The following is a 26,114-nucleotide window of genomic DNA, read 5'->3' on the forward strand; positions in this document are numbered from 1 at the left end:
TGTGTGCTACTTTCAATTTATCCCTCCTTTCTTCTTCATATAAAATGTGACAGCAGTAGCTGATGGCAGTAACAGATTAGTAGTAGCTCACTACTTTGTTTCAGATATGCTCCTGCTTTCCACTGAACTAGAAAAGGCACTCCTGCTTTTGAATGCTACCTTTTACTTGAGACAGTGACATCATAAATGTCCAGATGTTTGCGCTCCTACTTCTTAATCTCAACACCTACAACTGTTTTCATTTTTCTTGTGAAAACGAATTTCCCTTGAATTAAAAAGTGTACAGTGTGCCCCAGGGAGGGGGGAAAAAAAAAAAAAAAAAAAAAAAAACACACACAAAAAAAAACAGAACCTTCACAAAGAAGTAAAAACTGTCCTTTCATTGGAGTAATGGCAATGGCAAACCTAAAAATCCTTCATTTGCATCTCTATCTGTAATTACATTAAGAGACACAACACAAAGCTTGCTTCTTTCGAAATGCCAGAGATCAGCTGTGAAAAATGAACTAGTCACTTAATCTGTTGTGAGAGCACCTGTATACCTATTATCTGGCTTGCAAGTCTTTTCTTCCCTGCCCAATCTTCAGTTTATTTAAGTGAAACCACTATCTCTCAGAAGTGGCCTCTCCTGATAGCCTCACTGATTCTTTTAAAATGACCAAAAAAACCACAGAAAAAATATAAAAAAAAAACCCCTAGTTACATGAAACAGAGCATTTGAGTAGACAGATCAATAGCTGCTGCAATGATGAATTTAAAGCAACAGGTTCCAAATGTTTTACTTAACCTTTCAAAATCTCAGCAGTATGAAATTATACTGAATGGTAAAATATAATTTATGCTGCGCCTAAGATATATTTCCTGACTGCACGCTCCCCAAGACATAAATTAATACAGAACTTATCTGTGGCAGTGCTATATGGCCCCAACGCCAACTCCAAATTGTGGAACTAAGGTACAGAATGGAATCAACAAATTCAAACTAGTCTTTCCAGTTCCTAAATATCAAATTACACACCTAGGCATGACTTTCAGAAAAGCCTGTACACTTAGCAGGGAGAGGTATCAAACTCAACAGATAGGAAATGCCAAAGAAAAATTTATTTCTCAAAGCCTTTCATCTGAGATTAAATATGAACTTCCAATACATGTATGGACAAGGGAACCAGAGGTCTCTCTTTCCTAGGCTCTGGTATTTCAGTTATCAAAACACCTTTTTCTTTGAAAATATGGCATAAAAATGAAGAGAATAACCTTTTATACAATAGCTTGAACACTTGCCCCAAAAGTCTTTCACCAATCTAGAACAAATTTAAGCCCTTATGCACTTTGAAATGACTCTTAGCAACAGGCCAGAGTGAAGACTGAAACCTAGACAGAAAAACTGAATCACTGTAGAAATCAACAGGAGATATATGGAGTTGGAGATAGTGAATGAGAAAGGTCATAAAGTCCAACAATAAGGTCCACCTCTGCAAAAAAAGATTGCTCCTTCAAGGACAATTTATCCAGACATATTTTTAGCATTTTCACTTCTAAATGTTTGTACAATGTGCAACAAGTTTGATGACCATCCACTGGAGAAGTCGTGGATAGAGGAAGACCAGAGATTAAATCATCCATGAAAAACAATAGAATCCCAGAAATATCCTGATTCCTTGGTCCAGCTGCTGGCACCATAGAGGCAAAGACTTCTGTGACTCATAGTCCCACATCAGTGGCTGGCACCTGAGTTTCACTTGCTCCAGTCCCTCTGGCCAGCAGCACTCACTACGTAGGCCCTCTGGCCTATGGTCCAAGCTGAGCTGCTGACATCCAAAACCTCACTCACTCCAGCTGCTTGTACCAAGTAGGACAGACCATGCTGGCCAGGAGCAGGGCAAGGTCACACAACTGTATCACCCATTTACATACATTCAACCCTTTTTACACCCTTATCCCTTTACTTCCCCATAATCATAGAATGGTAGGGGTTGGAATGGACCTTTAGAGATCATCTAGTCCAACCCCCATGCAGAAGCAGGGTCACCTAGATCAGGTTGCATAGGAACACGTCCAGGCGGGTCTTGAAGACCTCCAAGGAAGGACACTTCACAATCCCTCTGGGCAGCCTGAGCCACTGCTCCATCACCCTCACAGTGCAATAGTTTTTTCCTACATTTAAATGGAACTTTTTTGTGTTCCAACTTCATCACATTACTCCTTGTCCTGTTGCTAGCTACAATAGAAAAAAGGGATGTCCCAGCCTCCTGACACCCACCCTTTAGATATTTATAAATGTGAATAAGATCTCCCCTCAATCATCTCTTCTCCAGACTAAACAGCCCCAGGTCCCACAGCCTTTCCTCATATGAAAGATGTTCCAGTCCCCTGATCATCTTGGTGGTCCTGCACTGGACTCTCTCCAGAAGTTCCCTGTCCCTCTTGAGATGGGGAGCCCAGAACTGGACACAGGACTCCAGATGAGGCTTCACCAGGGCAGAGTAGAGGGGCAGAAGAACCTCCCTTGACCTGCTGGCTACGCTCTTCTTCATGCATCCCAGGATGCCATTGGCCACCTTGGCCATGAGGACACATTGTTGGCTCACGGTTAGCTTATTATCAATCAGGACTCCCAGGTCTCTCTCTGCAGAGCTGCTCTCCAGCAGTTCGACCCCCGGCCTGTACTGGTGCACGGGGTTGTTCCTCCTCAGATGCAGGACTCTGCACTTGTCCTTGTTGAACCTCATGAGGTTCCCTCTCTGCCCAAGTCTCAAGCCAGTTGAGATCCCGCTGAATGGCAGCACAGCCTTCTGGGGAATCAGCCAGTCCTCCCAGTTTGGTGTCATCAGCCAACTTGCTGAGGGTACACTCTGTCCCCTCATCCAGGTCGTTGATGAAGATGTTGAACAAGACTGGCCCCAGAACCAACCCCTGTGGAACTCCACTGGCCACACACCTCCAACCCAATTCTATGCCACTGATCACCATCCTCTGGGCTCCGTGGTAATAAGTTTGTGCAATCCCAAAATTCTCTTTCCTTGTATTTCATAAAGTGTCTCATACCCTAGGCAGTATCTCCCCTAAGTGCAAAAGCAGATCTGGCTTTGATTCATCTTGATGGGTCCCATGGCTGGACAATGGGGCTGAGGCTCTCCAGAGACACACCGTTTCTCCCTCTGAGTCCCTAATCTGGGTTCCATTCTGCCTTCAAGACACTGTACTCTCCTGGCCTTCTGGAGATAGGCCTCTGATGGACAGATGATTACTGTGGTGGGCCTGGGAGCAGCCAGGCAGGGTGGGACTTGAGATCCTCACCTGGTGTCGCCTCTCTGAGCTCTTTAATGTGTCTGCAGACAAGCTTTTACTATACAACATAACAGGTAATTCCTAAATATTTTATAGCAGTCATAGAAAACTGAAGTAAATTCCAGATAGTCCAATGTCATTTTTCCAGGAGTGGCAATAAAATGGTTACTGAAGGAAAAGTGTAAGAACTCGATAAGCAACTAAAGGTTCTATGATTCTATGATTCATTTCATGTTTTTAGACTTCGTTGTTACTTTTCTCTGTAATTTTCCTACTTTTACTATACCTTTTTGAGACAGAAAGACAGCAATAGCATGCAACATTCAAAATGGATCATGGCATAATTTACACAGTATCATAATGTCTTTCTCTTTTTTCACTGCTATTTTTCAAACACTTAACTTCTAGTTTGAAGTTCTGATTCCTCGGAAGTTAGCTGATATTTTCACCTTTGTCACGTGTTTCACCTTTGTCAGTGTTGTGTGTGCAGGTGTCAGGGCCTGGAAAACATGAATAGGCCTTAACAGCCCCAACTTGTTTTACCTGGAGTCTCTACCCTCCCCTCCTGCCCATGGGCTCAGAAGTCCTGTTTCAGCTCAACTGGGGCCATCACTCCTTCCGTTAACTATTCTGTAGCTATGTATCTACCTTCTGGATGAACATCTCATCTATGCTGTAGGTAGTTGATCTCCTGGGTATATCCTATAGCTTTTTTCTAGCCCTGTCTCATAGCTGGACCTGGGATCTTGTGCTGAGGCATCACCCTCCCTGTCTCCAGCTCTATCTCCTTTTAGAACAGAACAGAATAAAACAGACTATTTCAGCTGGAAGCGACATATGACAATGATGTAGTCCAATCACCTGAGCAAGTCAGGGCTGACAAAAAAGTTAAAGCATGTTATTAAGGTACTTGCTCAAACGATTCTCAAGCACCGACAGGCTCAAGACATCAAACAGCTCTCCAAGAAGCCTATTTCAGGGTTTGACCGACTTCTGAGTTATTAAATGTTTCCTCGTGTCCAGTCTAGATGTCCTCTGGTGCAGCTTTGAAGCATTCCCATGCATCCTTTCACTGGATCCCAAGGAGAAGAGATCAGCACCTCCCACTCCACTTCCCCTCCTCAAAGAAGCTGTAGAGAGCAATGACGTTGCCTCATAGCCTCCTTTCCTCCAAACTAGACAAATCCATGGCCCTGGGCAGCTCCTCATATGACATTCCTCCTAGGCTTTGTGCTAGCTTTGTTGCCCTCATCTGAAAGCATTCAGGACCTTTAACAACCTTCTGAAATTGTGAGGCTCAGAACTGCACATAAGTGCTCAAGGTGATATCACATCAATGTTGTGTACAGTGGGATTACCACTTGTCTTAACTGGCTGGTTCTACTGTTTGATGCATCAAAGGATGCATCTCTTGACTTTTAGGGCACACTGCTGACTTCTATTGATAGTGTTGTTGATTAGCACCCCTAGATCCCTTTCTGCAGCACTGCCCTCCAGTCACACCTCTCCCAGTTAATACTTGTGCCTGGCAATACTCCATCCTAAATGCTGAATCTGTCATTTGGACTTGTTAAACTTCATACCACTGATAATCGCCCAGTGCTTCTATCTGTTTAGACCCTCTACATCGCCTCTTGTCCCTCATGAGAGTCAATAGCACCTCCCAGTTTGGTAACATCAACAAACTTGCCAATGTTGCATTCAATTCCTGCATCCAGATCATTGATAAACACATTGAATGGATCTGGCCCTAGAATTGAATCCTGAAGAACTTTGCTAGTCACCAGTCAGATGTAGTCCCATTCAGGACAATCCTTTGAGCTCTGCCCTTCAGCCAGTTTTTTACTCAGTGCACCATGTACCCACACAGCCCACAGTTGCCCCTGTCTGTCCCTGACCCTGGCTCATCACTTGTGCTGACAACACTGTTACCAGCACCTAGCTCTGCTCACTCTGTGCAAGCCCTGTGGGGCTGCTGCCCTTGGAGAGACCATGGTCTCTGTCTCCTCATCTGCTGTGAACAAACAGCCCTTGCTGAACGTGACAGTAGGAGACTGTGCTTTGAGGTCTGTAATAATATCTTATTTTTTTTTTCCTCATGTCTAAGAAATGTCCTTAGACATTTAGCTCTAACAAAAGCACAAAGCAAAATTTCAACAACTGAATCAAATAAAGGTTACCCAAAGTAGGTAGAACAACAAAATATATAAAACTCACCAAAACAAACAAGAAAATCACTGCATAGGACTCAAACACAAGAAAAGGTAAGAGAACAAACAGTGCTTAGTGGATATTAGTCACTATTCAATATATTAAATAAAAGCTTACACAGAAATACAGCATTAAGCTTAACTATGTACATGTATTTCCTCTGCCATCTTACAAATACATACAATTCTTTTAATTAAAAAAAAAAAAATCAACTCAGAAACAGTATTCCCAAAAGGGAGTCAAAGGTAAGAACACATTTTGGAACACATATCTGGAGTTGTTCTGTTACTGTAAGTAGCCACTGTGATCCTTCTCAGCTAAGTCAAATGTACATCCTCTTTAGCAGAAGCCCTTTCTGCACCACAGATGTTTAAACTGTAGAAAAGTAAATGTTGGTTACTGGTTAACCCAAAAGAATTAGGTTAAAGAGGTGATTAAATGTTAAAAAGTTATAGAACTGATTAGCATAACAATTCATTCTGGTGACATAATTTCAGTTTGTAAATATAAAACAAAGTTCAATTATCATGGGTAATAATAGCTTGACTAGTACTGCAGTCTAATTTTAAACAGAAAAATCTTAGTCAGATTTTCTGTTGGATTTACACTAATGCTGCCATTACCTGTAATGTGCTATCTCCTACCACAATGACATGGTGAGTGTTCCTGCAGATAAATGGGTACAAGTAAAACTGTATTGACCTAAACTTTGCATTGATATTTCCTAAACAGTTAATTCAAAGTAATTTTCAACCTTCATTTCTACTGCAGACTGTTTTCATTAAAGACACAGCTTTACATGCCCCAAAATAAAACCACACAAAAAATATTAAGATCAAAGTAATTAGACAAGAAATTCAGTAAAATCAGCAGCTATCAGCTAAATCACGAGACACAACAGTATTCGTTCTCTGTCATCATTAGTAGGTTCCTAGAAAGGCAATCATCAAAATCCAAAGGTCATCACCAATGCAACAGTAAGAAACTGATAGTTTTGAAAATACAGTATATGCATTGCTACAATTAAATTTGCATCTCAAGTATGGAACACCTTTTCCCTTTTTACAGCACTGTCTTCTCAAGTGCATAGAAAAGCTACTACATTAACACAAGCTGTAAAAATAAATGAGCCACAGGAATCCCTGTGTCTCCACCACACTTGTGAGTTATGACTGCCTTCTTGTGGTTTCACTCTTACCACTTCTAAGACTGATCTCAACTGAGGTCTTATTCTAATTACCAGAATTTTCTACCAATCTGTTGAAAAATCCAGATGAAATAGACTTCACTAAGTAGTAGGAGGAGGAATTAAATACACTGACAATAACTTGAAGATACTAAAATTAAATATGGAATCTAAAGCATATACTCTAGGTCAAAGCCCCAAGAAATATGTGCAGGATAAGTAACCCACTTGAAGTGAAGAGAAAACAATCAATATATGAAGCAAAACCAGCTTGTTGAATATTTGTTTGTAGGCTCTATTTCAAAAGCCCCACTCTTCAAAAATCCTATTGTACTTTTTCTGTCATGTCAAAATAAATTTGCTCTACAAACTAAATAATGAGATAATAAAAGTATAAGCTGACTCAAGGATGTGACAGAAACAGCACCTGCTGGGAAATCAACAGCTACTTAAGATTTTGTGGTTCTGCAAAAAGAAGAAAAAACATACCAAAAATGCAATGTTTACTTATGCAAAATACAACATAAATGTAGACATACATGACCTACTTCAGTGTTCCTGAAAAACATCTGATTGATTTACCAGAAAACTGTAATATTCCAAATTTCAGAAACATGTGCATGCTGCTTTTAATGCTAATTTCACTTCATAACTCAATATCATAGCCCATATTACTATTCTGCATAATTATAATATTATGGGTTAGTTGGGTGGTTCCCAACAGCAATGGTGTGGTCCATTTACCACAGGCTGCATTTGCCTGCGCTTGCTTGCACTAACAACTTAGCATTTCAGAATCAGCTACAAACACCCCAGGAGTGTCTCCACACTAGGAAGTCGTGTGAACCACAGGAACCCATCTGTTGAACAAAACAGCGGGTGCTGATGGACTTAATGTCTGCACTCCACATATGCCAATTTTCCTATTTCCTTTTTCCTTCAAGTAGTTCTAGTCTGGTCCCATTGACACCACACACACAAGTTATTAAAGCACATTAGGTTCCCCCTGAATCCTCTCTTCCAGTTATGTTCACCCAGAAGAAATCCATGGCATGAAGTCTCAGACTGGTTCATGATGTGAAACAAAAGATGATCATGGTGCTTGGGAGACTCACTCCAAAAGCAAACTCTAATCAACATTAAAACATTGATGTGTAGATGCACTTCAGACACTTCTAACATCATCTACAAAGACACAAGAGTAGTATTTCTCTTAGACTAGATTTTCCTCAGAAGTCACACCTTCAGGATCATTCAGAGTAGTGTTTCTTTCTGGACTTGCAAAATGTTTAGGGTTCTAAGGTCTCATGTCTTAAGAAATTAAGGATTAAAAAACCCTCAAATACAATCACACATTTTCAGATCATCTAAAATGTCCATTATAAATAGTATAATTATAAACTATGTGAACATGGGATACTCCATGCAGGTTGCATTGTCATGAAGTCCTTTCTGATTACAGAACTGCCAAATGCACTGTACTAAATGATGGCCATGTGATGTACCATATTTTCTCCTAGTCTGTTCCAGTACGTATGGGATAGACGTTACTATACTTGTATCTTTGGCAAGAGTAAGCATACACACCTGCTCCTGAAAATGAGCATCTCCTCAAGTACCCATGTTATTAAGACAGCATCAAGTGCCACCAAATTTTATGCCCACATTCATGTACTTGACATACTATTTGTTGCCAATATAAGTGCATGACATTCATTTGACAAATTTCAGGAATGTGCTTCTGTACTCTTTGGCAAGTGTTATTAGTTTACAAGATACTAAATAATTCCAGTAGTAGCAGCCATATCCACCACAAGGTGATGGATACATGTATTTTCATTTCCCTTTAAAAGAGAAACAAACAAGTAAAATAATAAATTCTGTGCAGTACTTTGCTAAACAGAAAATATTTGTGACAGATATTCCTTATTCTATTCCAGCTGTCTTGATTTATTAGTATGAAATTTCTCCTCTTTGATCTATGAAATGCAACAAGCTCAATAAACATCATTGCTAATATAAAAACTTTGTTTCATTATCCCAATCACTTTTAATATTGTAATAGTATGTAGTGTAATCTCCTCAGTAAAATGAGTGCAAATAATGATCCTACAGATGAAATATGAAGTCCAAATTTTCATTATAATTATACATTCAATGGCTCTGTGGAACTACCATATTTATAAATAAAGTTGTCTATACAGAAATCCTATTTTAGAAGAATTATGGAAGTGCATAGCAAAGCTCTCAAATGTAAGAAATGGCACAGTTAACACAGTTTTTGGAACTCTTAACAGTTGTTTAAAACAATCTTTGGGGATTTTGGTTTTGGTTTTTTTTTTTCCCCCCAGAAGACCCCTCTCAGTGACTGAAATGCACCTCACCAGACCTGGAATTTCCTAGAAAAGTTTGCAAAAGGGTTCTATTGTCATTTGGGAATTGAAGAACTATCCAAATTAATATGACTTTTGGACTTACAAACATAACAGCCCATCTTCAATCTAAACAAAAAAACAAACACAATATTGTTATTGTACACTTAGAAAGCTCTAATGCAAAGAAACATATGTCAGTCACACATAAAAAGCCTTCACCACAACAGTTAAAGCACAATTTCAGGAAGAAGTCTTATTTCCCAGATATATTTTAATTACTATAGTCTTTCCATACATCTGCCTTCATTGTAGACACTACAGAAAGACAGACAAGATGTAATGGGTATGGTTTAATTAGCACATAACTTTACTGTCTCATTTCTAAATCACAATACAACAACAACTTGCACTGTACAAGTTAACACTCTTCTCTCCATTGTTCCGATGCATTTGGCCCTGGGCCAATCTCTTCTCAATCCAGCTCTCACTTCTGTAGAAAGCCACCAAGCCAATAATAAAGACTGGCAAAAGCCAGCTGCATACTGGTCAGGTATCAAACATCACATCATGGAACGAATGTCCTCCTAAATTGTATCATGTAACAAAGAGGCCTGCTTTCCTTGACTTTAGCCCAATGCTGCTTATTTTTGTCAGCTTGCAGACTTGTAAATCCTGTTCATATTTCTCTCCAGACTACATTTCTACTCTCATTCTATCGGAAGGAATTGCAACATCTCCCAGAATAGCAAAGGATGTAAGGATGCAATGACATTGTGTTGACAGTGGATGGGGGAAAAAATGCCTCAAGCAAAGGAGCACATAGAAGAGTGGGTGGCTCTGTCTTTTCCATTTGAAATTTACATGCCTGCTAACCTGATCCTAGCTGGGACCTGCAACACCGACAGTATATTCCTGAGAAAAGAGTAATCCTAAAATAGATTAAATCCATTTCTTCCAGTTTTCTTAGGAGCTTTTTACAGTTTGTTAAGAACTATATGTTACAAGAAACATATTACACAGAACAATTGCTAGACCTCTAGACCATCCTGCAAGCAACCTAAGACTGTGAAAGGACAGATGAGGGGGAGAGGAAAGCAACATGAAATGTATTATTGGAGAAAGATATAATGTAATAAAACTAACTACAAAGTTCAAACTACAGTGATAGTAACTGGATCTTTCTACAGTAACAGTCTTCAGTGGAAGATTTACATTGTCTCATCATATTGTCATAAAACTTTCCACAAACATAAAAGCCCTGCATGTGTCAGGTTTGTAGAAAGTCTGATAGGTAGCTAATGAAGACATATCATAAAAACAAAATAAACTTCTCTTCAAGACAGGAGTAAAATATTTGTCATTATCATATCTTGAGTCTGGTTATCTGAGATATAGCTGTTATGCAAATGAATCTTTTCCTGCCAAGTCCATCATATTTCAGACATTTCTGGCATTAGGTGAAAGAGTTAAAAATTAAGACAGGCTAATTTGTATTGAAGTTTTTGAAAAGTTTGTTATTTGAGAGGTGTCAAAGCTCAGTCTCCATTCAAGCCACAGGATTTTAAAGCTTCCTGTTAATGTAAACAAATGGATATAGAATTTTCACGTAACTTCACTGCAAGGATCATACCAGTTCCAAATCCTAGAACTTTCTGTTATATCTTTAATCTAAAGTAAGAGTCACAAAAACCCCACATTATAATGTAAAGCCTTCAAGCTGATAAAATGTGGACAACTGAGGTTAATACCAGTTGCCAACATCTTGAATAATCTGCAAGTTTTTAATATTAAAATTTTGTTTCTCTTTCTTAAATCATTTATTTTTGCAGAATTTACAAATATTTCCGTCTTTTTTAAATCTCGCATAGTGGTGGCATGCTCCAAGAATTCTCTCTCAATTAAAATGTTTTCTTCCATTTTGCCAGCCTTCTCACCTGTGTAAAGCAATTAAGAAAGACAGTGAAGTGGGTTGTGGTACTTCAAATATGCTGATAATATTCAAGTTTCTTCTTCACTGGACTGAGGAGCTCTGCTCGATTTGCTTTCTCTGTGGGAATGTCATGGATGAGAACAACTTGACTGAGGCTCGATCTATACCAGATGGATCTACTAGGTATGAGTAAACATCTTAGGGGCATGAAAATTTGACATCTGCTCTTATTATTAAGAGGATAAGTCATGCCTGTTGATGAAATTTACAGAGACGTGATGGAATTCCTGAAGGTATCTGGATATGGAGAGTAACAATCAGTAACTGGGCAATATCTACTTTTTTTTAAAAAAAAAAAAAAAGAAAAACTTATTTAGTGTTTTTAGAGGTACTAAGCTCTGGTTTCATAAATAATTGTTTCTACATTTCCTTAAAATCTGAAGGAATCTCTTCTAGAAATATCTTAATTTGAAGTCAGGGTACTATGCATCTGGCAAATAACCAGCAATTCAGTTCTACTTTGTCCTAATAGCATAGTATAATTTGCTACCACCCTGAATTTTAAAGGATGATGTCAAGACATATAAACTGATTGTCTCCAAACAGTATACTGAAATATTTTCTTTAGTTTTAGTTATAGATTCTGAACAGACATTTCCAGTACATTTGCACTGGCCTAAGCTTATTTGCATTAAAACCACTGGATATGTTACTATCAAGTGTAGAAATATAAGATTCAGGCCAGCAATGAAAGCTCCAGAAAAAATCTGTTTTAAACTACTAATCATATAAATAGGAAAACCAGTAAGTATCATTCAAAAAGCCGAAAGATCTCCAGCTAAAGAAAATAATATAAGCTTAAACTAAATTAAAGAGTGTACATTTACAAACATGTAAAGCTTTTTAGTCTTCAAAACTATCTGTGAGTCATGCTTTCTATACCAAAACAAAAGCAGGCAGTATACTCTTTAGGAAACTCTAAATGTTTATTCCTTTCCACAGTTTGGAAAATTGCTAAAGACAGGTTAAATTTTCAAAGTAAGTCGATATTGCTGGTCTTTTCTACCCAAGAAAATGATGGTTTTGAACACTGGAGTGAAGCTTGAAAATTATTATTTGCTGTTGTATGTTTACTGCCTCTGTAATTATAGCTTTGGTGCTGACCAGAGCTCGAATGCACAGGCATGTGATTAAACTAAATCTTTTATAATATGAGCTAATGTGCTGCCTGGGCAGCATCAAATGCACCCCTACTCCACTTGGTCAATGAGGATCCATTGGATAGAAAATGCATTAAATTTATTAAAAACTTAGTCTTTCACATTTTTTTTAACTTAAAAAATCGAATAACAAGCTGCTAGCTGCAAAAATCTGTATCTTCTTTACTTATTTATTCTGACAAACACGTCCCAGAGCTGCAGCTAAGTACTATATGAAGAGTGACACATACCTAGTTAATTGGATGATTTTTACCTCTTTGTGTCAGTTTGTCTAACCCCGAATATTCCTTTGACTCACTGCAGATCCAGACTGGCCAATGCTTGGCTAATTTATGATCTCTCAGTTCACAGTTGTATAGAAAGAATTCTCAGAATAGAAGAAAGCCTCAAGCTCTCCTAGTTCCAGTTACCTTCGCAAAACTGCTAGATACTAATCAAATGTCAACATATTATACACTCTTTGTGACTAAGAAAAATGGGGGCAGGTAATGATGTGATTCATTACTGTATAGCTGTAGTTATCCAGTAATGTGCATTCACTCTTTTCAAAGGAGCTATAACCATTACCTAATCAAAACCAAACCAAAAACAACAAACAAAAGACCCATATCCTATTGAATTCATTTCTATGTAGAAATAAATATTTGTTTTTAAATGACAGTCACTGTATTATATTATTATATTATAATTATAGATATTATATATATTATATTATATTATATTAATACTATGTTCGTAGTATTACTGTTATCACCTCTATTCAACTATTTAGTTTTCTGTCCATGGCTTGGATGGACATACTCTGTGTTGGGTGGAAAACTGGTTGGATGGGCAGGCCCAGTGAATGATAGTGAATAGAGTTAAATCCAGTTGGCAGTCAGTCAGCAGTGGTGTTCCCCGAGGCTCAGTGCTGGGTTTTTTCTGTTTAACTCTTTATCAATGATTTGGATGAGGGAATCGAGTGCACCCTCAGTAAGTTTGCTGACAACACCAAGCTGGGTGGGTGTGTAGATCTGTTTGAGGGCAGGAAAGCTCTTCAGAGGGAGCAGGACAGGCTGGAGGAATGGGTCAAAGCCAATTGTACAAAGTTCAACACCAGGTCCTCCACTTGGGCCACAACAACCCCATGCAACACTACAGGCTTGGGGACAGAGTGGCTGGAAAGTTGTCCCGCAGAAAAGGACCTTGGGTTGTTAATCAACAGCCATGTGAACATGAGCCAGCATTGTGTCCAGGTGGCCAAGAAGGCCAATGGCATCCTGGCTTGTATCAGAAATGGTATAACCAGCAGGACCTGGGAAGTGATTGTCCCCCTGTACTTGGCGCTGATGAGGCCGCATCCCAAATACTGTGTTCAGTTTTGGGCTTCTCACTAAAAGAAGGTCACTGAGGTTCTGAAGCTTGTCCAGAGGTGTGCAATAAAGCTGGTAAAGGTTCTGGAGAACAAGTTTTTTATGAGGAGTGGCAGAAGGAGCTGGGGTTATTTAGTCTGCAGAAAAGAAGGCTGAGGGGAGACATGATCACTCTATACAACTACTTGAAAGGGGGTTGTAGTGAGGTGGAGGTCCACCTCCTCTGTCTAGTAATGTTACAAGAGGACATGAGGAAATGGACTCAAGTTGTGACAGAAGAGGTTTAGACTTAGGATTAGGAAAAAATTTTTCACCAAAAGGGTTATTAAGCATTGGAACAGGCTGCCCAGAGAGATGGAGGCGTCATCATCCCTGGAGATACTTAAAAGACGCATAGATGAGCTGCTGAGGGACATGGTTTAGTTTATTGATGGGCTTGGTAATGCTAGGTTAATGGTTGGACTTAATTATTTTAAAGGTCTTTTCCAACCACAATGACTCTATTCTATTCTATGATTTGCTGCCTCGCACATCTGTTCATCCACATAATAAATTCCAACAAAACCCAAAGTCTTCCAGCAATGAGGTTAAGAAATGAATTTATAGTGTTTAGGTCCAAAAACACAGAGGTCTAACTGGAATGTTACAGTAGCACAAAGAAATCACTAACAGTTAAAAAGTATTAGCAATTAACTAGAAATTATCTACAGCCCTACATCTAGAGTCTTGATGGGAAACTATCATCATATTCATGTATGTGAACTGAGATTACTTGTGTTCTCTTTTTTTAATTTAATGTGAAGATAACTTCCCTAAATACGAATCCATAAAAAAGAATAGAACTGTACTTATAACAACAGCAAGGAAGGTTGAACTATGTTTGCACTGGATTAAATGAGTACATTATTCTCATACAATTAATCTGACTCTCTGGACATAAGGATCCATGACAGCTGGATTGCAACCCTCATAGGTGGAAAAAGCAATTCTTCACTCTCTCCATTATGTTTGCACTTTAGTTGTGACAACTTAAGAAATTAGTGGCAGCAGTTCCTCAAGCTTCTAACTTGAAAGACAACAACCTTGTAGTAGTCGGTGCCCAACATACTACCTGAGGAGGCTACTTCACTTTCTCTATTGTATGTTCCAGCTATTCTTTGATTACTTGACCAAAATTTACTATATATGTACAATACAGTAAATCCAACACCTCTGAAAATGCACAGCACACACACATAAGAAGATTCAAAACTTTTTCCTGAAGAATTCGGGTTACTATTTAATTCAGAATACATCTAAGCAAAACATAGTATTAACTCAAGAGAGGAAGTTGCCATTCAGCAGAACATATTTCAGGTTGAAAATTCTCCAGAAAGTAAGTTTCTAATGTCTGTAGTGGAGTAATTGTTCAGAAAGCCAAGATAGCCTGTTCCTTTGACCCTCTTTCTCACAATCCATCAATGTGGTTAAAACCTTTAGAAAGACAGAAATGAGAAGCCACCACCAGGAAACAGTCCACAAACTACGTCCAGACTTCCAAGTTGCTTCTAGGAAAGAATTGAATGAAAACAAGCTGAAAAGAAGCCAGTCACGGGTCAGCAGCATTACCTGGACAGGCTGCACATTTTAGCATCGCTGGTCTAGAACAAACTTGATGTTTGTTTGCCTGCACTGGTATACATGACAGGAACACAAATTAGCTAGACCTGTGTAGTGAATTTTCTTGTAGGTTTTATCTGTAAGTGGATTTTCCAGTAAAGACAAAAGGAGTTTCAAACTACATTTTTACTAAATTTCAAAGAAGAAAAATTAACCTTTTTAAACAAAGTAAAAGTCAATGCAGCTGAAAAGGAACAAAAATAAAAAGCATTTACAAAGAATTCTTCCTACACTCATCGTGTCTGTTCTCTCTTTCTAACTTTAGTTTCAATTAATTGTATCACTGGAAAATCTACAGTCCCCTCTACTCCTAGACAACTTCTATTCCCAGCATTGTGTGCCTGCCGAAGGTCGCCTATCTCCAGCATTCTCCCTTCTGAGATTCTCTGTCTCTTCTTTTGTCTCTCCTACAAGTTTCAGAGCCATTATTTCCTGAGGAATCTCAGTTGCTTTCTAGGGGAGTCAATCCCTTTACAACCTTGAGTCAAGACACTCGTGTTTTAGGGGAGCATAATGTAACATACAGATCATGAAAAGATAAAAAGGGAAAAGTGCACTGTCCATAGAGGTACAAGCAGCCACAGGGTTTATTTCTGGTGTAAGATGCTCTTATTTTCGTGTGTTATATTTTCCATACATTCATTTTTTTTTATGAAACTTTGATGTCATAACTCTTTGCCAATCAAATTTGATAAAAACTTTGGGCTGGTTGCTCCCCAAATTTGGAAATATCTGGTATTCTTTTCAGTGGATGGAAACAAATGTGCTTTTTTTTTTTTTTTTTTTTTAAACAGAAATGAAAGAAACAGTACCCTTCAAATTAACTTCCAGTTAAAAGGCTCCACTTACCTTTCAACATCCCCAGCTCCCCACCTTCATGTCCTGTGATCTCTTGGACATTAAAAGACTAAAAACAGGATAGAACTAGATTTGGGATACCAAGTTCACAGCACTCTGTTGACAAAGGTTACATGGCTCTAGTGTTCATACATGGACCTGATCCAGCTCAAATCAACAGAAGGCTTTTCATGGACTTCAAAGGTTTTTGAGTTATAAGACTCAGCTGTGGGAAAGGTCAAAAAAAAATTAAATTCTTAGTGTAAACTCTTCAGCAAGTGCTTTTTTGGTACTAGATTTACATTTGCTGGGCACTGACTACTTAATATCAACACGAACATGCCCTTCTTTTGTATCATATTCCTGATACTCAGCCACTAATCATAATTTTTATCTTTAAAAATATGGATGCTAAGTAACTGCACTTTCTTTTTCTGTTGATAGAAGTTGAATATGCGCTCAAGTCCAGATAATAAACAGAAAGCAAAAATTCACACAGAATAGCCAATGGAGATGCAGATCAGTTTGTAAATAACAAACTCCATTTGTAGACACATAAATTCAGCACTCAGTCTGAAGATTGCCCTTTGCATAATGACAAATGTTCAGCATCTGGGAAATCAGTCTGGATTTCAAGCTGGCTCAGACATGTACTGGTTTGGGGTTTCTTTTTCCTTATAGAACACTTAGTAAATGAAACATATTTAAATATAGTTTAGAACACTAGTTAATCACAGAAACAATCCATTTGAAGACAAGGAATAATGCATTAATAATAGTTTTAATATGAACACTAGCTAGTTTATAACTGTTCACTCTGTAGTAACCAAATATATGTTTGAAGGGAAGGATTTAGGTTTTGAACTCCCAGTATTTTTCTTTCTAAAGTTTTTCAAAGCATTTCAAAAGCAACACCTCCTCCCCCTCTCTGACACGTGCCTGTGACATAACAACTAGGCTTTGCCAATATGTTAAATATATAAAACATCTGTTTAAAAACATATTAGAAACACTGCTTTTATTGCATTTTGTACCAGGTACGTTATCAAATTAGCACCAATATTAATTTTATGAACAAGAGCAAGAGAGCATAAAGAATTTTTTTTTATAATATGTAAGCATCCAACAGTGAAACGCAAGAAAAGTATCTTGGCAACTATTACTGTTCAATACAATTGCTTACCATCCACCTATGTTTCATACAGTTCATTTGATTTGTATTTAAAACTGACACTTGAGGCACAGCCAAACATTCTAATTTAGGAAAGTAATGTTCAAGGTTAAGGTCCCAAATTTGAGTAATCAAAACTGCTAGAAAACAATGACTGGGCTCTAACTCCTGCATTCACACCAACTGTGCAAGGCTTCACTGATGCCAAAGAAATTTCAGCTGGCTTATCCACCAAAATCAGGGAGGTTCATACCAGACCAGGATACAACTGTAAAGACTAATTGTGGCTCAGTTCCACAATATGGTAACGCATATATATTCTCTAGATGCAACCACCATTATTCAAGACAAGCCTTTTGTCTTCAGTGTTTTTACATAAGATCATGTTAGAAAATCTGTCGACCTTTTGTTTATGAAAGCGTATCTCAATAATAAGAGCATACCAAATGCCAGAATAATTATCCAGATCATATGCCTTATGAACAACAGAGACAGAAGAATGATTGGGAATTTTAACAAATTTTGAGAAAATCATAAAGTAATGACAAATGTTTACATTTGACTATGGAAAGAAATTAACAGCAGTGTGTTTTATGGGCCATATGAAAGTCAGAATTAACACAAGAATTATTTTTGGAAAGGAATACCAAACTGGCAACATAAACAGATGGCACACATGTCCTAAGTAGTAACACGTAGAAAAGACTGTGAACATGTCTTGAAAGATCTAAGCAAACTCAGTGCCTGGGCAGCCTATTCATTAGAACTGAAGTGTTCCAGAAATAACACACTACATATCTACTGTATCTCATTACAAAAGTACTGTGTATCTTCTCAAAAGATTTAATGAGAAATAATTTTGGGTTCTGGAATTATTCAAGACAGTTACAATAAATGTTTTTTTTATGATCTCCATCTTCTCTAGATCAGAGCACAAAGAGGCATATGTACCCTGGACACTCAGCCTGGTCTACTGCTTTGCCATGTGAAATCAATTGTAGATTTTTGCAGGTGCAGTCACTTTGGAGTTATAAGCAATTTGAAGGCAGATGTGCTGGCATTTAGACAACTAGCTGCCTGACATGTAGGTAAAAATCTGGTATTGGGTATCTAGAGGTAATCACTTGCACACTATTTGCTTACAGAGATAAAATTTGAGAACCTTTATTTATTTATTTTAAAGAATTCCCTGCTTTTCCTCAAAAGTTTAGTCACCCTGACAGGTAAAAGCCTGTCTATAAGAGTGAAAACAACCTCCTATCACCGTACAGTTACCAATCACTCTAACAAACTTTTCAGACCGTATCTTTCCATCTTACAGCTATTAAATATTATGCAATATATATATTTATTAGCTTGAAACAATATTTTTCCATCTTTTCAAAACCAAATTTCCGTAAGTCTTACGTGCTACAGCCTAGTAGTAATTCCTAAGTATTAATTCTTAGTACATTACTATTAGATTTATACTAAATCACACTTAATGAAGGGAGATCCCTTAATAATTCTTCTTCATATATATCACAAATCTGGCTTACTACTTGAGAGATGTCTATACAGCAACAAAAGTTTCCACTGCAACTCATTCACTATTCAAATAAGTTAGCTTAGGTATGAATACAGAATTCCTATGTGACCAAGCCTGTTCACACTGTTGCTGGTTTGTTTTAAAATCATATCCATCTCAATGAGTTCAAACAACCTCTCATAAGCCTATTCAAGCAGCAATCACAATCCTGGATCAAACTGAATACATCCCAGTATATGTAGATGTCTCTCTTATGAATAAACAAATGAATTTGATAAGATTCAATACCTAAGACTACCAAAACCAACTAAACAAACAAAACCCCTGATACCTAAAAACATGGAGAGGGAAAAAAAAAAAAACCCAAAAACTTAGCATTATCATTTTTGTTTTAATGCACTAACAATAATCAATAGTCATATATAAAATAATGTAAGAAAATTTAGATAGTGAAAATGAATTTAGAAACAAGTATCAATATTTAGCAGGCATTATATCATAACTGTTCCTGATCTCTTCTAGTTACCCCTCCACGTGTGACAGGTCCAGCGTCGGGCTCTCCATTACACAGAAAGATGTGGACATAGCAGAGTGAGTGCAGCAAAGGGATTGCAGCATCTCTCACTGAGAAGAGGCTGAAAGAATTGGAACTGTTTACTAGAATAGAAAAGGCTGAGGGGGTTCTCATCAGTGTTTGTAAATAAGTGATGGGAAGGAGTAAAGTAGGTAGAGCCAAATTTCCCAGTGGTGCCCAGTAACAGGAAAAGAGGCATTTGAAAGTAAGAAAATATATTTTTTTCCTACTGTGCAGGTGATTGAACACTAGAACAGGTTGTCAAGAGGTGCTGTCCAGCCTCAACTAATTTGTCAGTGTGCACATGTGGCTCTCTGTTCCTGTGACTCCATACCACAAACCCAGACAGTCAGTTTCACTGGCAATTGCCCTCAAATTCTTTCTGCTACCATTCTTCCATCTTGTGGCATGTTCCACCAACCTCTCAGCTTTTAACCCAGTAAACAAGATTGATGCCTCTCCTATTTTAGCTAACTTGTCAAGTTTCATGTACTAAGTAGAAAGACATTTAAGAGGTCTGCAACAGGACGGCAACTAAGATAAAAGATCCATGAGTTCACAGGTGCAAGTAACACATTTTGTTTCCCATTACAGTTTCATGCTGTACTTTTAGCCTACATGCTTACACTGATGTTCAAATTCTTATTCACAAACAAAAAAATTTATCAGACTGTTTGCTGAACGCAGCTCAGATAGGCAGCAGCAGAAGTTAAAATCCACATCATATTTTCACTTAAGCTGAAAACAGAATGCTAAAGATTGCTGCCACGCCCGCTCCCCAAAAATGAAATGAGTTCATCCACAACTAATACCACAGATGGAAAAGGCTACACCCATAGACAATAATGCAAGGAATTTAGTCTCACATCTTTGAAGTATGCAGGTTATACAGAAAAGCCCTACCTAAACAAACTAATCTGAATATTGAAGACTTATTTCCAAATAGCTATACAATATCCCTATTCATGTCCACATCCATCCTTTTCAGGAGTACAAAAACTAGTGCAGTAACTATGACCTGGGTTAGCTACTGTAGCAGGTTACTATAAAACTACATTCACAAATAAACTCTGGATACACCAAATTGGAATTCCTAACTTTTGCCTGTACATCAGCTAAAATACTGAGAAAGGTACTGCCTTAATAAGAAAATATTGAGGGAAAGAAAGTATCCAATGATACCACTTTTTTTTACAACTACAGTCTCTAAAACTGCACGCCTTCTTCCACACAGAATTCACAGTCACGATATTTCTCATGGAGCCAAGCACCTTAGCCCTTCCTTTCATTCCAAACTAGAGAAGGTATCGCCCTTCCCAGCTTACCAACACACTGGCATGCTTCCTTATGATTATGAAATGGGACTATCAGTTTCAAATCTACATCTTCTCCACTTTAGGTTGGCAACTTGACTGTCATGCTCTTGGTTGCTGAAGAGCTCTCTCACCGTCCTCCCTTGTTCAGGTGATTTAGAGAAATTTTCCAGAAATAGGAGCTCTGCTTTACTTGTCAATGCAGTCACCCAGGAGCATAGACAGGTTCCAGTGAGTGCTCCAATTATGCCCTCATACATGTTCTGTCACAGTCACTGTAAAGCCCACGTCTCTCAACATTCAAAACAACTAAAAATGAGTATCCTAAACATTAGATGCGTAAACATTAGACATGTTGTCTTTGCCCGACTCCTTCTGGACACAGTGCATGCTTTATTCAATGCTGTTCAGTGGACCAAGTTACATAGCTGACAAAAAAATGCTTTCTCTCATCTGTGAAAGTCTGAAGGAAGATAAAGCTCAATGCTGCACACACTCAGGCAGGTAGAAAAGATATGTTGGACTCTATTCATAGGTTAAACATCAGCCTCTACTGTAGATGAATATGCAATCAATATACTAGTAAAAAGAAGCAGAAACCACTACAATCCACTCTGCTTACATCTTTTGTTTGTTCGCTTTTTTATTAACTGACTTTGTGCCAGCATGTTCTGTGTAAAACTTCAGAGACTGTACATAGGTCAGAGATAGACACAAACCATACATATTTCACCGGGCTATGAGACTCATTTGGTGTGATAACTCATATTGACCTCAAATGTCCTTTGGTGTAACCTCTACCCGGAATTCCCCAACACTCCCCAAACTGGAAAACTCCTATAGCCATGGGAATTTTACAGCAAATAGCAAGCATCTGTGCCTCTTCAACACACATTCTGAAGATCAGACTGTCGATTTAGGTGACTAACTCTTCTTCTGGCCCACATCTATAGTCTACATTGAGGGGGGGCAAAAAAAGTAAATTATTTGACCTATGCATCAGTTAAAACAATTTCCTACTAAGAATGTACCTTTAAAATACACTTAGAACTGCTTCTCAAATAGAAATTAACAGATAGATATATATATTTTTTAATAAAAGAACACCTCTCTTGACCCTTTCACAAATAGGGATGGTAGAGAAAAATAAGTGAAAATTCTTTGAGGGAAAATGAATTAATATCTCCCATGAGCATTTTGGAAATTTGAAAATTATCAGTTGGCATTTGAACAAGGGAGCCAGCACGTATAGAATTTATTTCCTGATTTCCTGTTAATACTACTTCATTCCCTCTAAAAGGTTGTTAGTGATGTGCTTTTAGTACCATGAACTATATGAGATGCAGGCTGTCTGAAGTGTTGGATAGGCTGCCTTCCATGAAGCATCCAGCTGCCATCTCCCTGACCCTCATCGTTGAGGCTGCATCTAAAGCAAGGATGGGAAATGAGTGGGTCAGTCTTCTTTTTCGATCCTTGTCCTAACTGGGAGACACGAGAGTTGCTCCCTGCTCCAGTTGAGACGAGTTAGTGCTTAGTTCACTTCAAAGGTTGAATCAGATTACAAGATAAGCGGGCATCTCTGAAATGAAAAGAACTCCAGAAATTGCTACCGGTAAAGATGAAAACAGAGGGGAGGGGGTAGAAGAAGAGAGGAGGATGAAAGGAACATCACATCCTTTAGCTCTCATGGTATAATATGGCCTAGACCTGCATGTCCTACAGTCTGTTATGTACTATCAGTCTCCTGTGAGAACATTGGCTGCCTGCTGTACTCTAAAACTCCCTTCCTTTCCCTCATTAAAAGACAATGGAAATCTTAACTTTTATATACGAGAGCACTTTATCTTCCAAATATTACAGTCGTTTCATGACAAGCAGAAGTTTAATCCCTGGTAATTTTGATAAATTACTGTGTGCTTTATCATGTTGGGGTTAAAACTCTGAGATTGTTAATTGATTACAAAAAAAAAAAAAAGACAGATATCAAGTCCTAACTGAGTAATTTGCAGCTTATTTCACCCTGGCTAATTAAAATGTAATCACTATTGTTTGGCAATGTGCATTCTGTCAGCAGTTTTATGTCAGAAAAGAAATCTTGCCAAGAAAATACAAAAAAAGCCTTTCAACGGGAATTGGCTTGATCTAAACTGCCTCTTTAGTCACTGAAACTGTAAAACAAGTTAAGTTACAACCGCCTGACAACGCAATAAAAAATACTAATCCCTCTCCAAGATAATGAACTATTTTAATGGCTACCGTCCTTTCAAGCCATCCCGTGAAGCGATGACCACGTTGAGAGCGAGAGCTCCGCCGCACCGGCCAGTCGAGCTGCGGCAGCGGCGGGGCGGCCCCTTCCCCATCCGCCTCGGGGAACCTCCCCGGTCTCATTAGCCCAAACCTGGTTACAGGGGACGAACACCTCCTGCTGCCGTTGAAACGAACATATTAAGCTTTCCTTTCACGCTGACTTCAGGGGTTTGCGTTTTCTTGTGGGGTTTTTTTTTGTTTTGTTTTTAAATCGAGTTATCCTTAAATATCCCCCAAACGTGCCTTCCGTGCCAACACCGTAGCCCTGAAGGCTGCTTTACCCAAAATATTTTCCCTGAGTGGTTCCAGATTTTGACAGCACAGGGCAAGTGAGCGGCGAGCTCTGCCATCCCGAACGGGGTCCCACCGGGCTGGCCAGCCCTTTCTGAAAGGGGCTTGGGTGCTTCAGAAAGAAAAGGACTGGCAGTTCAGGAGGATTTCCAACATTCGCATGGAACCGACTCGGTTTAATACTTGCACAACGCAGAACAGGTGGGGAATGGAGAGGGGAAAGGTGCATGTATAACTGGAAGCCGGGAAAGGACAAGCAGGTAGTCACTGCTATTATACTACCTCCCGTGCTGCCTCCGGCGCAGTCGGTTTCGGGACTCGCTCTCCCTCATTTCACTTTATACCCCACATGTCTCCAGCCACTTCAACCCCATTTCCCCCCACTTAATTCCCGTTTCCCCACTCCGTTAGCCAGAGGTGTGCCCCTCTGTGCCAAAAAACAGTGTCACCCCTCACCTTCCCGGATGTCGGAAGCAAGTATTACACGCTCCCAATCATCTCTCTTAAAATATAAACTCTAACTGTCGCACCGGGCGCGAGAGGCGAGCCACCCGCGGGCGGCAGCGCGCCACGACCTGCCCGGCCCTCAGACGGGCGGAGCCCCGCGGTATCTCCCGGCCACCGCCCGTCGCTCGGGAGCACTAGCGCACCTCCGGCCCGGGAGCGCCGAGCTGGGCCCGACCTTCCCATCCAAACATCTCGCACATCACCAGAGACAGCTGACGGGGTCCGTCCCACCGGCTGCGGCAGAGCACCTGCGAGGAGAGTAGCGCGGTGCTGCCGCCTCGCCCTGCCGCGGGCTCGGCCCCGCCGACCGGCGAGCGGCTGACAAGCGTGTGGCGGGGCGCGGCGTGCCAGGAGCCCCACGATCCGCCGCCTCCTCCAGGCGACCAGCCACGCGGGGTTCCCGGCCGCCACTCGCAGGCACCGGCGTGTCTCGGCGCTGCCGCGGGGCCGTGCCCACCTGTCTGTCGTCTCCGGGTGCTTGGCAGCAGCACCCGCAACGATCCCGCCGTCCCTGGGGGAAGCGACCCTCCAAGTTTCCCAAGAGGCGCTCCAGGCTCGGCTGTCCCTTCCGTCCGTCCCCATCCCGCGCCCGCCGCGCCGGTGCCAGTGCCGAGGGGTGCCCACCCGCCGGGCGGGCAGGGCGCCGCCGCGCCGCGCTGTGCCCCTACCTGGAAATGCTTGAAGAAGGCGGAGATGCGGGTGATCTGCAGGCTCAGACACCTGGAGGTGCATCTGGCGGTGGAGACAGCCTCGTCCTGCCTACGGGCGGCGGCGGCGCCAATCCCCGGCCCGGCGGGGCTGCCGCAGGCAGCCGTTACCCACAGGAGCAGGGCGAGGGACGCGCCGGGCGCCCTCCGCACCATCGCTCTGCGGGAGAGGAGGGCTGAGGAGCGGCCAGGCGCTGCAGGGGGCGGCAGGCGCCGGGGCAGGGTCCCGCTCGGCGGGCTGGCGGCGGGCTGCGCTAGGAAAAGACACCTCCGCGCCGCAGAAACTACACAAGAAAGTTCAATCATTCAACTCTCTTCACCCCCGCCCGCCCCGGCCCACAGCCCTCCCCCGCCCGTCAGCGGGCGGGCCGAGGCTGACAGCGGCCGCCCCATTGGCTGCGCCGAGCGCCAGTGGCGGGGCGGGCGGGCCGAGTGGCCGCGGGCAGGTCGCCCCGGCGGGACCGCCGCTGGCCGTTAGGGCCCTGGCTTCACGCCGCCACCTGTGGAGACGCGGGCGGGGCGGGGGTCCCCGTCGGCCGGCGACGGGCTGGGTGGCCCGAGCCCCACCTTGCCCGACCGCCGGTGTCCGGCAGTTAGTGAGGGGCCGGCACCCGGCCGTGTCGGGGCCGGGCAGCTGTCCGTGCAGGGCCTGGCTCGGCCCGGTCACACCGCGCTGCCGGCAACGACCAGCGCAGCCCGCCAGTGGCGTCGTATGTCAACAGCCTTGCGAAGGGGCTGGTCTTTGAAGCCGTGTCTCGATCTCCTTTATTTATTCTCTCTTTTTTTAAAGAAAAAAGAAGAGGCAAGAAAGCCCAGAAATGAAGTTTGAAAACTCTGTGTTCCTCACAGAGGAACGCTGCAGTGAGTATTTGTCCCAAGGTGAAACCCATAAAGGCTTCTCTGAAGAGTTACTTAAACGTGCAAATCTATAAGTCATTACTCCAAGTACCTCTGGGTAATAGCTGCAGAATTAAAACAGTGCCTTGAGCTTTAAAATGGCTTCCATACAGTATTCATCAGCCTCATATCTTCTCTCGCTGCGCCTTCACTTCCAGGGCTGGGAGTGCGTGCCGCAGTATGTAGCACAGAGGTTACATGCTACATTCCTCTCTGTGCATACACTATATGGACTCCTCCCGTTGCAAGTATGTGCTACTAGAAAGAGCAAATGGATCTTTTCTCACTGGAGCTGGTGAATTGAGCCTCCGGAACTTGAAAATCCCAAGGTTACATGAGCTGAATAAGTAGTCTTTAGGCTGCATCGGGAGTTAATATAAGGTTAGTTACTACTCTAAGTAGTAGTTTCATGCGGTTATCACGCCCAAACCCAAACTACAAGAGTCTCCTTTACTGGAACAAGTTTTAGTATAAGTTAAGTGCTCATTAGGAAAGTCACCTCAAATCTTAGAGAAAGACAGCAAAGTCTTGTACCAGTCTGGTTTATACAAATTTTACATGGCTATAATTCCTCTCTCTATAGATGTTATGTACACAAATGTGAAATGAAGCACATTGCCCATGGTCATTATTCTTAACCTTCCATACACCCATATATCAGAAAAAGTATAAAAGGTTTGCTGCATTCAAACTAATAAATTTGTAGTGAAAATCTAGCTTTAGATTCTAACTATAATTTTACTATCTTACCACAAAAGGCA

At 40.7% G+C, this 26,114-nt stretch overlaps 1 protein-coding gene across 1 annotated transcript in view; it reads right to left on the minus strand.

Annotated features, from left to right (window-relative positions):
- The window catches only part of ANOS1 (anosmin 1), a 133,137-nt gene extending 108,414 nt beyond the window's left edge, over window positions 1-24,723 (minus strand). Inside the window, exon 1 of the mRNA XM_061988544.1 lies at window positions 24,418-24,723. Coding sequence (XP_061844528.1) covers window positions 24,418-24,612 — 195 coding nt within the window. The 5' untranslated portion in view covers window positions 24,613-24,723. The remainder of the gene's footprint in view (window positions 1-24,417) is intronic.
- Window positions 24,724-26,114: the final 1,391 nt, after the last annotated feature.

Source organism: Colius striatus, chromosome 1, assembly GCF_028858725.1.
Source record: "Colius striatus isolate bColStr4 chromosome 1, bColStr4.1.hap1, whole genome shotgun sequence".
NCBI lineage: Eukaryota > Metazoa > Chordata > Aves > Coliiformes > Coliidae > Colius > Colius striatus.